This window comes from Hemibagrus wyckioides, linkage group LG29, assembly GCF_019097595.1.
Source record: "Hemibagrus wyckioides isolate EC202008001 linkage group LG29, SWU_Hwy_1.0, whole genome shotgun sequence".
Taxonomy (NCBI): Eukaryota; Metazoa; Chordata; class Actinopteri; order Siluriformes; family Bagridae; genus Hemibagrus; species Hemibagrus wyckioides.
The window spans coordinates 16,165,858-16,179,836 of NC_080738.1; the positions used below are offsets into that span (position 1 = coordinate 16,165,858).

Here is a 13,979-nt window from a genome sequence, read left to right on the forward strand (position 1 = left end):
TATGTTTAAAGTTCCGTTAACACTACAACAGATGTAATAACCATATTTGTCCACACGGGGGCAGCAACGCCATTCTGACTCATGATTCTATTATAATTACACAGCACACAGTAGATAAAAGTTAAAATACAGGTTAAAATATTATCATTATTAAAATTACGTCATACTTCTTGTACATAATAATGATCACGTGACCAGTCATTAAAGTGAGGTTAATTCTGTGTGTTGCTCCAGAAGAGAATTACAAGAAAGAAACCATACAAGGAAGGAACATTTTTATTTAAAGATCAGTAAGATAATGTGCTCATCCGTGTACAAGCACTGTCCTCTACAATACACACCATCATATCATCATTACCACCTGAATAACCATCATCATCTTCATCTTCAACATCATCATCATCGTCACGATTAGACATGTGCCGATAATCTATAACAGGATAATGTCTGGATAGTCAAACAGGATATTATCGTGGACTCTTCTCTTTTTGAGTTTTCCTCACTCGGATAAAAGTGTGACAGACGTATGAACCGTACGCTATCAGTCCAGCAGCTGAGGTTTTCTATACTCTTTCAATTATAACGTCTGTTTGAAGAACATAGAATTCATGTGCAATCCAGGCAGCATTGCAACTAGCAAGCTAGATCTATATAGCTAGCAAGCTTTATTAACTAACTACTAGTTAATTGGATTACCAACTGGTTATATTCGTGAATTCCCTTTTGGATACGAGGTAACTGTTTGTAGCTGTTAGTTATTTAAGTATTGAACTAGCTATCTGAGCCAGTAGAATCTATAATCACTACAGAAACTAATCCTGTTTGAGCTCTTTTAGTTTAACCGTAGAATTTTCAATTTGTTTGTCAAATCCATCATTTTAGTGACGTGTTCGATCACGTTTTCCTGAGGTAAACTATTCCAAAGTTTGCTAGCACGCTATATAACTTCTAGTATGAAGTGATGGCGCTGCCGCTGCGTTTGCTGAATTGTAAAATGATCAATTTGTTTATTTTTGGATGCCGTTATTCGGACGGGTCGCACCGATTCGATAATTCTAGAAGATTTTAAAAAATATTTCAATGTTACTTACCCTGAACCTCGAGATACGCAGCCTGACATGCGATTACCGTGACGCGATGACAACTCTGTAATATCGGCACACGTCTAATCGTGACACAAAGTCTACGATACCAGTTTAGCAGCAACGTGTTAACAGGAAGAGGAAGAGTGGGCGGGGTTAACGTATCATTTAGATAAAAATACTCACAGCTTTTACGTTCTAGTTAAATCGAGATTTATAAGGAGAAACATCTTAAGAGGCACATAGAGCGCCTCCTAGTGGAGCTAGCGTTACTCGGTCACTACATATCGCGTGTTTTAGGTCGAATACACGAGAATGGGGGGTGGGGTGGGGGGGCTACACGGTTCTCGGCTAACAGGAAAGTCCATCTCTGACACTGTAACAAAGTTTAAGGACAAAAATATACACTTCACATTTTGAAGGTTTGAAACACCACTAAAGGTTTTATATATAAACATGACTTACGTCTCGTTGGTCGAGTCAACCACCGTTAGTTGTTCTACGTTACAGCACGCTAATATGTGTGTGTGTGTGTGTGTGTTTAAGCTACGCTGTTAACAGGACAAATATAAATTAATATAAGTTTATATTGGCTGTAACTCTGTGGATAAAAACAGGGAAGTACTGTGAAAGAGTGGTTCAGACAATAAATACACAGGGTTTACACAGGGTGTGTGTGTGTGTGTGTAATGTTTCTGACTGACAGGTGTCTTTGGGTCAACAAAAATAATCAGCTAGAGGACCTGGTCTCAATCACACAACAGAATGACTTGATGAGAATTAGCCTGCTAGCAAACTCTTCTTAACATTAGATAGCCGCTGCAGTTAGCATGAACGTTAGCATTGTGCTCTGTTCATAGCGGCGGAGAGTTTAGCTCATTTTCTCTTGTGTGACTACAATCTGCTATTCTGAGCACTGAGATTTATTTAGACTGAAGTAGCTACACTTTTGTTGGTCCATGGACACCGATCATGTGGCAAAAACAGGCGTGTTTGTGTGTGTGTGTGAGTGTGTGTGTGAGTGTGTGTGTGTGTTGACGGTATTAATTTTCCCCCATGTCGAAAAAAGTGAGTTAGTCCAAAAACCCGTACGGAAAAGCAGACTGCTCTCCGCTCTTCACTGAGGTGTTGTTGAGTAAAATTTAAAATAAAATAAAAAATAAAAAAATAAAATGAAAAAGGTAAACAAACAAATAAAATCACAGTTCTTTCAGGACTGCAAATGAAAACCAACAAAATAATCTAAAATCTATACTTTTTTTGTCCTTGATAATAAAAAATAGTTTTTTTTTTGTTCTGTATCTTACAATAATCCATCTTCTCGTCTGAGGGAAGCGATCATCAGTCCGAAACGGAAAATATGTGAACATTTATATAAAAACAGGGAGGAGAGGAGAGGAGAGGAGAGGAGACGAAGTGGAGGGAAGATGAGGACAGGAAGTGTGAAGAGGAAGGGGCGGGGCCTCTCTCTTTCTCTCTCTCTCACTCTGTTTTAGGATGGACACTTCGTACAGCCACATTTGACCACTTTCTCCACCTCCTGGATGAACGAGGAGCCGTCTGTGCACTGGAACGTGTACTTCCTGGTTTTGGTGCGGAGGGCGGAGCAACACGAGTCCCCGCCCCCGCAGTGCCCTGCGCATTCTAAGCGTGAGATTTTCTCCGTGGTCTGACACGCAGCGTAGCCCTGCTGCCGCTGAACATAACCCCGGAGCCTGTGACCCCTACACTCCATCTCTGTCCCCAGAGTCAGAGAGAGGGAGGGAGAGAGAGAGAGAGAGAGAGAGAGAGAGAGACAATATATGAACAGTGTGTTAGGATTTGCAGTTGAATATTTCTCATCAAATTAATACAGATGTTGAGATGAGACAGAAAAGCAGAGTGAAAGAAGAAGAGAGGGGTAAAAGAGTGTTATAACAGGAGGTGTATAGAACACTGGACATGTCCTGATACTGGACTCAAATACGGATTTAAAACCAGTTCATTAGATTTCCATTCCATATGACATGTGGGACGTTTTATATCAGTATAAAGTAATGAATGATGTTGTGTCTGTGAGTCTGATCTAAAACGAGTCTGTTGGATTTCAGTGTGTTTTAGACGTGTGTTTTTCCCTCTGTTGGAGAACCTTACACTGAATTTTACTGAAGATCAAATCTCAGCTGCTTTTTAGATGAACCAGCCCTTGGAGAACATCTCAGAGAGCTGCATATAAACAATTATCAACACGTGTCCAGTGTGTACACCGAGCTCGAAGGGAAGAAATCACATACACACACACACACACACACACACACACCACGCTCACCTCTGTGCGGTCCGCAGCGCTGTCAGTAGCAGCTTTAAGCGTGCAGAGAGGTTAAAAAGAATTAAAGCATTATTATTATTAAAAGCCCAGATTAATGATAAGCATGCATGTACCGATATTAAACATTCACATCAGCTTTTAATAGGAAAGGAATTAATAAACGGCTCATTTAGGACCGGACGTTATCACAAAATAATACTGATATAATCGTGATCAATTATGACACCACACACTTTTCAGAAATTTCAATATATTTATTTATTTTACTTTTTTAATAAATTTTTTTAATTATTTATTTATTTATTTATTTATTTATTTATTATCATTATAAACTGTTTGCAACGAATAGATTTATTTATTATTGTTTTGTGCTTTATATATTTTTTTTATAATTTTATTTTTAAAAATTCTATTAAAATGTAAAAAAAAAGAAAATAAATAATAAAGGAAATTTATTTCCTTTTACAAATAAATATAAAATAATTTTATTAATTAAAATTTTTTTAAAGATTTTTTTTATTAAAACAAATTCTTTTTATTAAAAAAAAAAAGTAAAAAAAAAAAGAAATGTATTTCCTTTTGCAAATAAGTATAAAAAATGTACATACATTTTTGTGGGCTATAAATAAAATACTATGAAATATTATTATTATTATGATTATTTTTATCCAGCTCTACCATTTCCTCTTGTTAGCAAACCTGTATATTATAATAAACACATCACCTGCCACTTACTGATGAAAAATCTGCCAACGTGATAAAAGTCACATAAATATCACAATATATCGTGTTATTGAATATCGGCACATAGCTGATAATATTATTAAAGCTGAGCAGGGTTAGAGCTTTTAAAGCAGCAACACACAACATAAAAGCAGATTAAACACACAAACCCATGCGTATACACACTCAGGTGTGTTGATGTTACCTTTGTCACACAGCGGCCCGGTGTATCCAGCGTTACACTCGCAGTACGCTGTGCCGAGGCCGGAGAGGCGGCAGTGTCCGTGTTTACACTCACACACACTGACGCTGCGCTCGTCACACAGAACGCCCACGAAGCCTGGCGCACACACACACCTGTACGAGTACGAGTTAATGGGCACACAAGTGCCACGCACACACCTGAGAGAGAGAGAGAGAGAGAGAGAGAGAGAGAGGGAGAGGGGGAGGTTTGAGGTTAGAGACCAGATGAAGGTCATGTAAATAAAGTTGTGTGTTTTTAAACAGCTCACTTGTTGCCCAGACAGGGGTCGTTGAGTGGCTGGTCACACAATGGTCCGGTCCAGCCTGCTTCACACTCGCAGCTGAATGATGAGTGAGTGTCGGTATACGCGTCACGTGCATCACGTGAGTTAACGTGGCACTGGCCATGCACACACACACTCGGCTGGCACGAGCGGCACCCAGGGATCACACCCTCCCGCTGGAAACGCAACAAATCCTGCAGCTGCTCGTTAATGTAGACATGACGGAGACAACCGTGAAAACTGGAGCCGTTACTGAACGGAGAGATGGACGACTGCACAGGGACGCCTGAGAGAGAGAGAGAGAGAGACAGGGAGAGAGCGAGAGAGAGAGAGAGAGAGAGAGAGAGAGAGAGAGAGAGAGAGAAGAGAGAGAGGGAGAGACAGGGAGAGAGAGAGAGAGAGAGAGAGAGAGAGAGAGAGAAGAGAGGAAAAGAGAGAGTCAGAGAGAGAGAGGGAGAGACAGGGAGAGAGAGAGAGAGAGAGAGAGAGAGAGAGAGAAGAGAGAGAGAGAGAGAAGAGAGGAAAAGAGAGAGTCAGAGAGAGAGAGGGAGAGACAGGGAGAGAGAGAGAGAGAGAGAGAGAGAGAAGAGAGGAAAAGAGAGAGTCAGAGAGAGAGAGACAGGGAGAGAGCGAGAGAGAGAGAGAGAGAGACAGAGAGAGAGAGAGACAGAGAGGGGAAAGAGAGAGTCAGAGAGAGTCAGAGAGAGAGAGACAGGGAGAGAGGGAGAGAGAGAGAGAGAGGGAGAGAGAGAGAGAAGAGTTAGAGAAGTGTGAAAGAAAGATAAGTGTAAGAGAGAGAGAGAGAGAGAGAGAGAAGATGAAGGTGTGTGCATACAGATTGAATGTTTGTTTATGTGTGTGTGTGTGTGTGTGTGTGTGTTTCTTACACACCTCCCAGGTAGAGCGTTGACGCTCCAGATCCTACACTCGTTCTCCGTGCAGTAGAGATAGATTTAGGTTTCCCTCCATCAATAGACAGAGAGACAGACAGGTCCGTCACTGTGAGCTGCAGCACGTGGAAACCTCCATCACTCACCGTCTCCGCACTACACACACACACACACACACAATCAATCAATAACTGTCTGTGTGTCTAACATATATTGGTATAACAAATCATCAGAAATTTCAGTCTTTGTCAGTATTTAAATGTGTGTGTGTGTGTGTACCTGTAAATGGTCCCCGTGTCGTAGCTGACTCTCACTCGTCCTCTGTAGAGCTCGACAGCCATTTGTTCACCGCTGCCTTTATACAGTAACACTCCACTGTCCTCGTCTGTCGCGATCTACACACACACACACACCAGGTATAAGCAGCCATCCAGTCAGTACTGTACTGTACAGTACTGTTTATGGTGTATGGTACCTTTGCTCTGTGTATATGAGCCAGTGTATATGTGTGTGTATGTATGTGTGTGTGAGTATATGAGTGTGTGTATGTGTGTGAGAGACTCTGTTTCCCATGATGCTCACCAGTGTATATGTGTGTGTGAGTATATGAGTGTGTGTGTGTGTGTGTACCTGGAGTGTGATGTTAGTGTATTGTGTGTCAGAGGGAATCTGGATGAACGCGTCTCGGCTGACGAAGTTCACGCTGATGAGTCGCTCACATCGTGTGCCCTCGTAACCATGGAGACACACACACACCGGTTCTGCCCCCTTGACCACACACTCCGCACTGTTCTCACACTCGTGATCGTCACACGGACTTGTCCGGGGCAGCACCATGGGGGGAGAGAACTCGCAGAACAATCCACTACACACACACACACACACACTATGTGAAGTAACAATATTGTGCATGTTAAGCATATAACTGATGTGTGTACCTGTAATTCATGTATGTGTGTGTGCCTGTGTATATGTCTGTGTATGTGTGTATGTGTGTGTGTGTGTGTGCTCACCTGTAGCCCTCAGGACACACACACGTGTATCCGTTGACAGCGTCGAAGCACTGCGCTCCGTTTTTGCACTTGTTATCTGCACAATCATCGATGTCCAGCTCACACTGCTCTCCCGAGTAACCTGGAGTGCACTCACACCTAGCCAATCAGAGCAAGCCATTTGAGAAAAGAGTGCGTATGAAACAAAAGTGGGTGTGTCTTAGTCACGTGGGCGTGTCCTCCTTGGTGTATTTGACCGTCTAACCCGCCTTTACCAGTTACTTTACTGAAAAGGAATGTGTATTGGCTCATAGATAACTAGATACCATCTATTCACAAAAACAACCTCTTAACTGGACACGCCCACTAGATTGAACACACCCACTTTTTTAATGTACACCTCCTTGATTTAGATAGCAATCTGAATCCTTGATTTTGTAGCAATCAAAAATACTCTGAGTGTGTGTGTGTGTGTGTGATAAACCCACTTGAAACCATGGGCAGTCAGGACGCATTTGGAGTCGTGTTGACACCGACTCAGCTCCGGAGAACACAAATCCAGCTTATCTTCACACAGCTCCCCTATACACACACACATACACATACACACACACACACACAGAGAGAGAGAGAGAGAGAGGGCAAAGTTTCATTAATGTTTGTCTTTGGACAGTGACGTTAAAAGGTTTTGATAAAGTGTGTGTGTGTGTGTGTATGGTGTTTCATTAACAAGCAAGCAGAGCGAGTAATGAGATGCTAAAGAATGAAAGACAGAAAGAATGCAGAGATGAATAAAGCGACTGACCTTTTTCCACTTCATTGTTACTAGCGGCTAGCAAAGAGAGAAACAAGACACCATGAGAGTCACGCAGACAGAGATGGAGGGAGAGAGAGGGGGAAAGAGAGAGAGAGAGAGAGAGAGAGGGTTGGACCAGTCAGCAAAAGCAGTTAGAGTGTTAGCATGTTAATGAGTTAGCATTAGCCAGATAAACATGGGCAAACAAACCTATCCAGTTAAACACAATGTCCTGTGCATATACTGTTGATGAATATTAATTATATGTAAATGATCAAACTTTTGGCCACACCCACATAACTCCATAAAAGGCAATGCATACATGGACAAGTGAAAAATAAAGTCTTTCTCAGAGGTGAAGGTTATTTTGACCTCCAAATAGGTGATTCAGACGTGTGTTAGGTGAGGTGAAAAGAAAATGGTCTGGAATGAAAATGACAAATGAGGCCCAGTGTGTGTGTGTGTGTGTGTGTGCGTGCGTGTGTGTGTGTGTTACCTGTGTACTCAGATGAGCAGAGACAGGTGTAAGTGTTAATTCCGTCCACACATGTGGAGTTATTTTCACAGTCGTTGTCTTCGCAGTCATCGATGTTTTTCTCACATGAATCTCCTTCGAAGCCCTCGGGACACACACACCTGAGTGCGCACACACACACACACACACACACAAACAGACACACACATACAAGCACTACAGCGGTGAGAATCCACAGAGAATCTCGACTGGTTCATTAAGTGTGTGTGTGAGCCATAATTGGATAATTAAGGGCTTATAAGAATCTAAATGAGTTAATTAAGTGTGTGAGTGTGTAAGAGAGAGTCTTAATTGGTTAATTAGGTGGGTGTGAGCGTGTAAGTCATTAAAAAATTTTAAGAATGATCAGATCATCTCTCTCCATTAAGCAGAATCATTATTTCTCCCTGACACTCACACACACACACACACAGATGATAATGATGTGATGGTGTGTGTTACCAGTGTGTGTTCTCAGCTCCGTCTTTTAGGTTGCACGTTCCGCCATTTTGACACGGGTTACTGATGCAGGCATGGATAGGAGCCTCACAGTCCTGACCCTGCACACACACACACACACACACACACACACACAGAGTGTAGCTCACAATTTAAAATATTAATTAATATGTGTGTGTGCATATGTGTGTGTGTGTGTACCTTATATCCATATGGGCAGGTACATCTATAGAAGTCAATAGGATGGTTGGTGCAGGTGCCATTATTTTTGCACGGACTGGACAAACATGGATCACACTTTGCCTGGATGTTGATGTCTACTGGACCTGTGTGTGTGTGTGTGTGTGTGACAGAGAGAAAGAGAACAGAGTTAAACACTTCACTGAAGAGGTTGAATAGAATATAGATATATACACTATACAGTACATATTAAATAGGTGCATATCACTCAATCACTCACACTCACACACACACACACACACACACAAGGGCAGGGCAACAACCGGATCATCACAAAACAGGTCAAAGGTCAAGTCAGGTCACGTCAGGTAAAGGAGGGCAGGGTAGATGAAGTGAGAGAAGTACGAGGGGCTCTGACTAGCTGCCTTACCTGGCACAGGTAAACCACATAGCCCCAGGACCTCTACAAATGCACCAATTAGGTCGTGTTATAATGAATATTAACAAGGGACAAATTTGCATCTCATGAATATTCTGATTAGTGTGAATACTCCATTTAACACAGGACAAAGTGAACGTGTGAGTGTTTCAAGTGAACTTGTGTGTGTTACCTATACAGGTGAACAGTTTAGACAGTGTGTGTGTGTGTGTGTGTGTGTGTGTGTTACCTATACAGGTGAACAGTTTAGACAGTGTGTGTGTGTGTGTTACCTATACAGGTGAACAGTTTAGACAGTGTGTGTGTGTGTGTGTTACCTATACAGGTGAACAGTTTAGATAGTGTGTGTGTGTGTGTGTGTTACCTATACAGGTGAACAGTTTAGATAGTGTGTGTGTGTGTGTGTTACCTATACAGGTGAACAGTTTAGATAGTGTGTGTGTGTGTTACCTATACAGGTGAACAGTTTAGATAGTGTGTGTGTGTGTTACCTATACAGGTGAACAGTTTAGATAGTGTGTGTGTGTGTGTGTGTTACCTATACAGGTGAACAGTTTAGATAGTGTGTGTGTGTGTGTGTTACCTATACAGGTGAACAGTTTAGATGGTGTGTGTGTGTGTGTGTGTTACCTGTACAGGTGAACAGTTTAGATAGTGTGTGTGTGTGTGTGTGTTACCTATACAGGTGAACAGTTTAGATAGTGTGTGTGTGTGTGTGTGTTACCTATACAGGTGAACAGTTTAGATGGTGTGTGTGTGTGTGTTACCTATACAGGTGAACAGTTTAGATAGTGTGTGTGTGTGTGTGTGTTACCTATACAGGTGAACAGTTTAGACAGTGTGTGTGTGTTACCTATACAGGTGAACAGTTTAGATAGTGTGTGTGTGTGTGTGTGTTACCTATACAGGTGAACAGTTTAGATAGTGTGTGTGTGTGTGTGTGTGTTACCTATACAGGTGAACAGTTTAGATAGTGTGTGTGTGTGTGTGTGTGTTACCTATACAGGTGAACAGTTTAGATAGTGTGTGTGTGTGTGTGTGTGTTACCTATACAGGTGAACAGTTTAGATAGTGTGTGTGTGTGTGTGTGTGTGTTACCTATACAGGTGAACAGTTTAGATAGTGTGTGTGTGTGTGTGTGTTACCTATACAGGTGAACAGTTTAGATAGTGTGTGTGTGTTACCTATACAGGTGAACAGTTTAGATAGTGTGTGTGTGTGTGTGTGTGTGTTACCTATACAGGTGAACAGTTTAGACAGTGTGTGTGTGTGTGTGTGTGTGTGTTACCTATACAGGTGAACAGTTTAGATAGTGTGTGTGTGTGTGTGTTACCTATACAGGTGAACAGTTTAGATAGTGTGTGTGTGTTACCTATACAGGTGAACAGTTTAGATAGTGTGTGTGTGTTACCTATACAGGTGAACAGTTTAGATAGTGTGTGTGTGTGTGTTACCTATACAGGTGAACAGTTTAGATAGTGTGTGTGTGTGTTACCTATACAGGTGAACAGTTTAGATGGTGTGTGTGTGTGTGTGTGTTACCTGTACAGGTGAACAGTTTAGATAGTGTGTGTGTGTGTGTGTTACCTATACAGGTGAACAGTTTAGATAGTGTGTGTGTGTGTGTTACCTGTACAGGTGAACAGTTTAGATAGTGTGTGTGTGTGTGTGTTACCTATACAGGTGAACAGTTTAGATGGTGTGTGTGTGTGTGTTACCTGTACAGGTGAACAGTTTGGATGGTGTGTGTGTGTGGGTGTGTGTGTGTGTTACCTGTACAGGTGAACAGTTTGGATGGTGTGTGTGTGTGTGTGTTACCTGTACAGGTGAACAGTTTGGATGGTGTGTGTGTGTGTGTGTTACCTGTACAGGTGAACAGTTTGGATGGTGTGTGTGTATGTGTGACCTGTACAGGTGAACAGTTCGGATGGTGTGTGTGTGTGTGTGTGTGTTACCTGTACAGGTGAACAGTTTGTATGGTGTGTGTGTGTGTGTTACCTGTACAGGTGAACAGTTTGGATGGTGTGTGTGTGTGTGTGTGTGTTACCTGTACAGGTGAACAGTTTGTATGGTGTGTGTGTGTTACCTGTACAGGTGAACAGTTTGGATGGTGTGTGTGTGTGTGTTACCTGTACAGGTGAACAGTTTGGATGGTGTGTGTGTGTGTGTTACCTGTACAGGTGAACAGTTTGGATGGTGTGTGTGTGTGTGTGTGTTACCTGTACAGGTGAACAGTTTGTATGGTGTGTGTGTGTGTGTTACCTGTACAGGTGAACAGTTTGGATGGTGTGTGTGTGTGTGTGTTACCTGTACAGGTGAACAGTTTGGATGGTGTGTGTGTGTGTGTGTTACCTGTACAGGTGAACAGTTTGGATGGTGTGTGTGTGTGTGTGTTACCTGTACAGGTGAACAGTTTGGATGGTGTGTGTGTGTGTGTGTTACCTGTACAGGTGAACAGTTTGTATGGTGTGTGTGTGTGTGTTACCTGTACAGGTGAACAGTTTGGATGGTGTGTGTGTGTGTGTGTTACCTGTACAGGTGAACAGTTTGTATGGTGTGTGTGTGTGTGTGTGTTACCTGTACAGGTGAACAGTTTGGATGGTGTGTGTGTGTGTGTTATCTGTACAGGTGAACAGTTTGGATGGTGTGTGTGTGTGTGTGTGTGTGTGTTACCTGTACAGGTGAACAGTTTGGATGGTGTGGTGAGCAGCAGTTTGTCCATCATGTCTTTAGGCCCAGCGCACCGAGCGATACCCGGCTCTTTATATCCACTCTTCACCCAGTCAGAGAGCCACTGCATGTTACAGTCACAATGGAGAGGGTTCGCCCCGAGAGCACTGACACACACACACACACACACACACACACACAGAGCAATAAATCCTTATGTGATCAGCTTTGTTTATTATACTTTTGACTATCTGAAGGCTTATTAATAGCTACTGTGTGTGTGTGTGTGTGTGTGTGTGTGATCACTCACAGATGAGAAAGAGAGGAGAGATCTTTAAATGCTCCTTCAGGAATTACAGCAATGTCATTACCATGTAAAGACCTGCAAAGAGAGAGACAAGTGAGACACAGAGCCACAGAGCTCCAACATGGATTTTATGCAATAACTCTCTAACACACACACACACAAACACACACACACACCATCCAAACTGTTCACCTGTACAGGTAACACACACACACACACTCTCTCACACACACACACACACAAATCACTTACAGCAATCGCAAAGATCGAAGGCCCTCAAAGGCTTTAGCTGGAATACACCGCAGTCTGTTGTAGCTTAGGATTCTGTATAGAGTTTAGAAGAACACACACACACAAGCAAAACAGACCATTTTAAATATTTGTTACTTGTGTTTATGTTAGGCAAGATACCTCACCTAGTAATAATGTGGGTTAGCTAATCCCCTAGCAAAGTTAGCACTAGCTAATCCCCTAGCAATAATTCAGGCTAGCTAATCCCCTATCAAAGTTAGCATTAGCAGCTCTTGTTTTTAATCATCCAACATTACTTACACTTAATAAAAAATAAAAATGTTACGTCACTAGTTACAACACTCGCTGACAGAAACTCACACACACATACACACACAGGTTCACTATATCATCATCATCATCATCATCATCATCACTCACAGTGTAAGCAGCTCAGACATGTTACTGTAGCTGTTGTTGGACAACGTGCTGATCTGGTTATTGCTCAAATCACTGCAAAAAAAGCAAACACACACACACACACACACAAAGCTGTCAGTTGCTGCCAAAATCATGACCAAAAAAAACTCTCCTATATGACTCCTGCATTAAATTAACATACAGAGCACAAGCTGTGCACTTCCTGCCAAATAAGGAGCCATGTTGGGTTCAGGCTCAATCAGCATTTCCAGTGTGAACAAATGTGCAAGCAATAAAGTAGCAGAAAGTGTTAAGAAGCTGAAAAGAGTGAGTTTAAACACAAGTACTTGGTGATTCGGTGAATACAGATGTCTTTTACAGATGTTTAAACTCACTGAGTCTTACAGACAGAGTTCAATAACACACACTGATGAAGCCTGAGACAAAGATTTATAAAAAGGAATAAAAAACGAAGCTAGAAAATATGTGCAATCTAGATCGATTTAAGTCCAAAAGTAACGGCTAGCTAATCCCCTAGCAAAGTTAGCACTAGCTAAAATAAAATATATATGCAGTATATTTATGCAGGGAACGCTACTCATATTCACAATCATTTTCTGCACCTGATTATGTAAATTTTTTTATGCAAATGACCTGTGAATAGTTCACGCCTCTGTGGTTGCCGGATTCGTCTTGGGTAAAAGGGATGTAAGCTAATTTATCATGCTTTTAATTCTAAATGGATAAAATAAAATGACCTTAGGGCATTAGATGCTAAAATCTGAGATCAGGTGGATATTTATACACTTAGACACACACACACACACAGCTGAGAGGCAGTGGTTAGTTAAAAACAGGAGCCGGGGGTGGGCTGTGATTGGCTGGTTGTTCAGAAGGCGGGACTTACATCAGTGTGAGGTGTTTGTAGTTGGAGAGCTCCAGAGGAACCTGTGTGAACTGGTTTCCATCCAGATAGCTATCAGAAACAGAAACACACACACACAGGTAATTTGTTTGAAAATTGAGTACATTATTTTGTGTGTACATAAATTGTGTGGGTAACATCTTGTTTACTGTATATAATGTGTGTGTGTGTGTGGGGGGGGGAAGAACATCTTGTTTATTGTGTATATAGGATGTTTAATGTGTGTGTGTGTGTGTGTAAAAGAACATCTTGTTTAGTGTGTATATAGGATGTTTAATGTGTGTGTGTGTGTGTAAAAGAACATCTTGTTTATTGTGTATATAGGATGTTTAATGTGTGTGTGTGTGTGTGGGTGTGTAAAAGAACATCTTGTTTAGTGTGTATATAGGATGTTTAATGTGTGTGTGTGTGTGTGTGTAAAAGAACATCTTGTTTAGTGTGTATATAGGATGTTTAATGTGTGTGTGTGTGTGTGTGTGTGTGTAAAAGAACATCTTGTTTAGTGTGTATATAGGA

At 41.6% G+C, this 13,979-nt stretch overlaps 1 protein-coding gene across 4 annotated transcripts in view; it reads right to left on the bottom strand.

Moving 5' to 3' along the window:
- Positions 1-258: 258 nt before the first annotated feature.
- The window catches only part of slit2 (slit homolog 2 (Drosophila)), a 72,770-nt gene continuing 59,049 nt past the window's right edge, over positions 259-13,979 (bottom strand). For 3 of the 4 annotated variants that reach the window (XM_058384592.1, XM_058384593.1, XM_058384591.1), the window contains 16 exons: positions 13,446-13,514; positions 12,560-12,631; positions 12,140-12,211; positions 11,891-11,962; positions 11,584-11,747; positions 8,493-8,617; positions 8,295-8,392; positions 7,815-7,954; positions 7,011-7,104; positions 6,544-6,681; positions 6,161-6,395; positions 5,810-5,925; positions 5,532-5,686; positions 4,626-4,926; positions 4,319-4,515; positions 259-2,819 (listed from right to left, as the gene is read on the bottom strand). In XM_058384592.1, the coding sequence (XP_058240575.1) occupies positions 2,575-2,819; positions 4,319-4,515; positions 4,626-4,926; positions 5,532-5,686; positions 5,810-5,925; positions 6,161-6,395; positions 6,544-6,681; positions 7,011-7,104; positions 7,815-7,954; positions 8,295-8,392; positions 8,493-8,617; positions 11,584-11,747; positions 11,891-11,962; positions 12,140-12,211; positions 12,560-12,631; positions 13,446-13,514 (2,293 nt within the window). In that variant the 3' untranslated portion in view covers positions 259-2,574. Of the gene's footprint in view, positions 2,820-3,390; positions 3,423-4,318; positions 4,516-4,625; positions 4,927-5,531; positions 5,687-5,809; positions 5,926-6,160; positions 6,396-6,543; positions 6,682-7,010; positions 7,105-7,814; positions 7,955-8,294; positions 8,393-8,492; positions 8,618-11,583; positions 11,748-11,890; positions 11,963-12,139; positions 12,212-12,559; positions 12,632-13,445; positions 13,515-13,979 lie in introns of all 4 variants that reach the window. The other variant, XM_058384594.1, reaches the window with a different exon arrangement.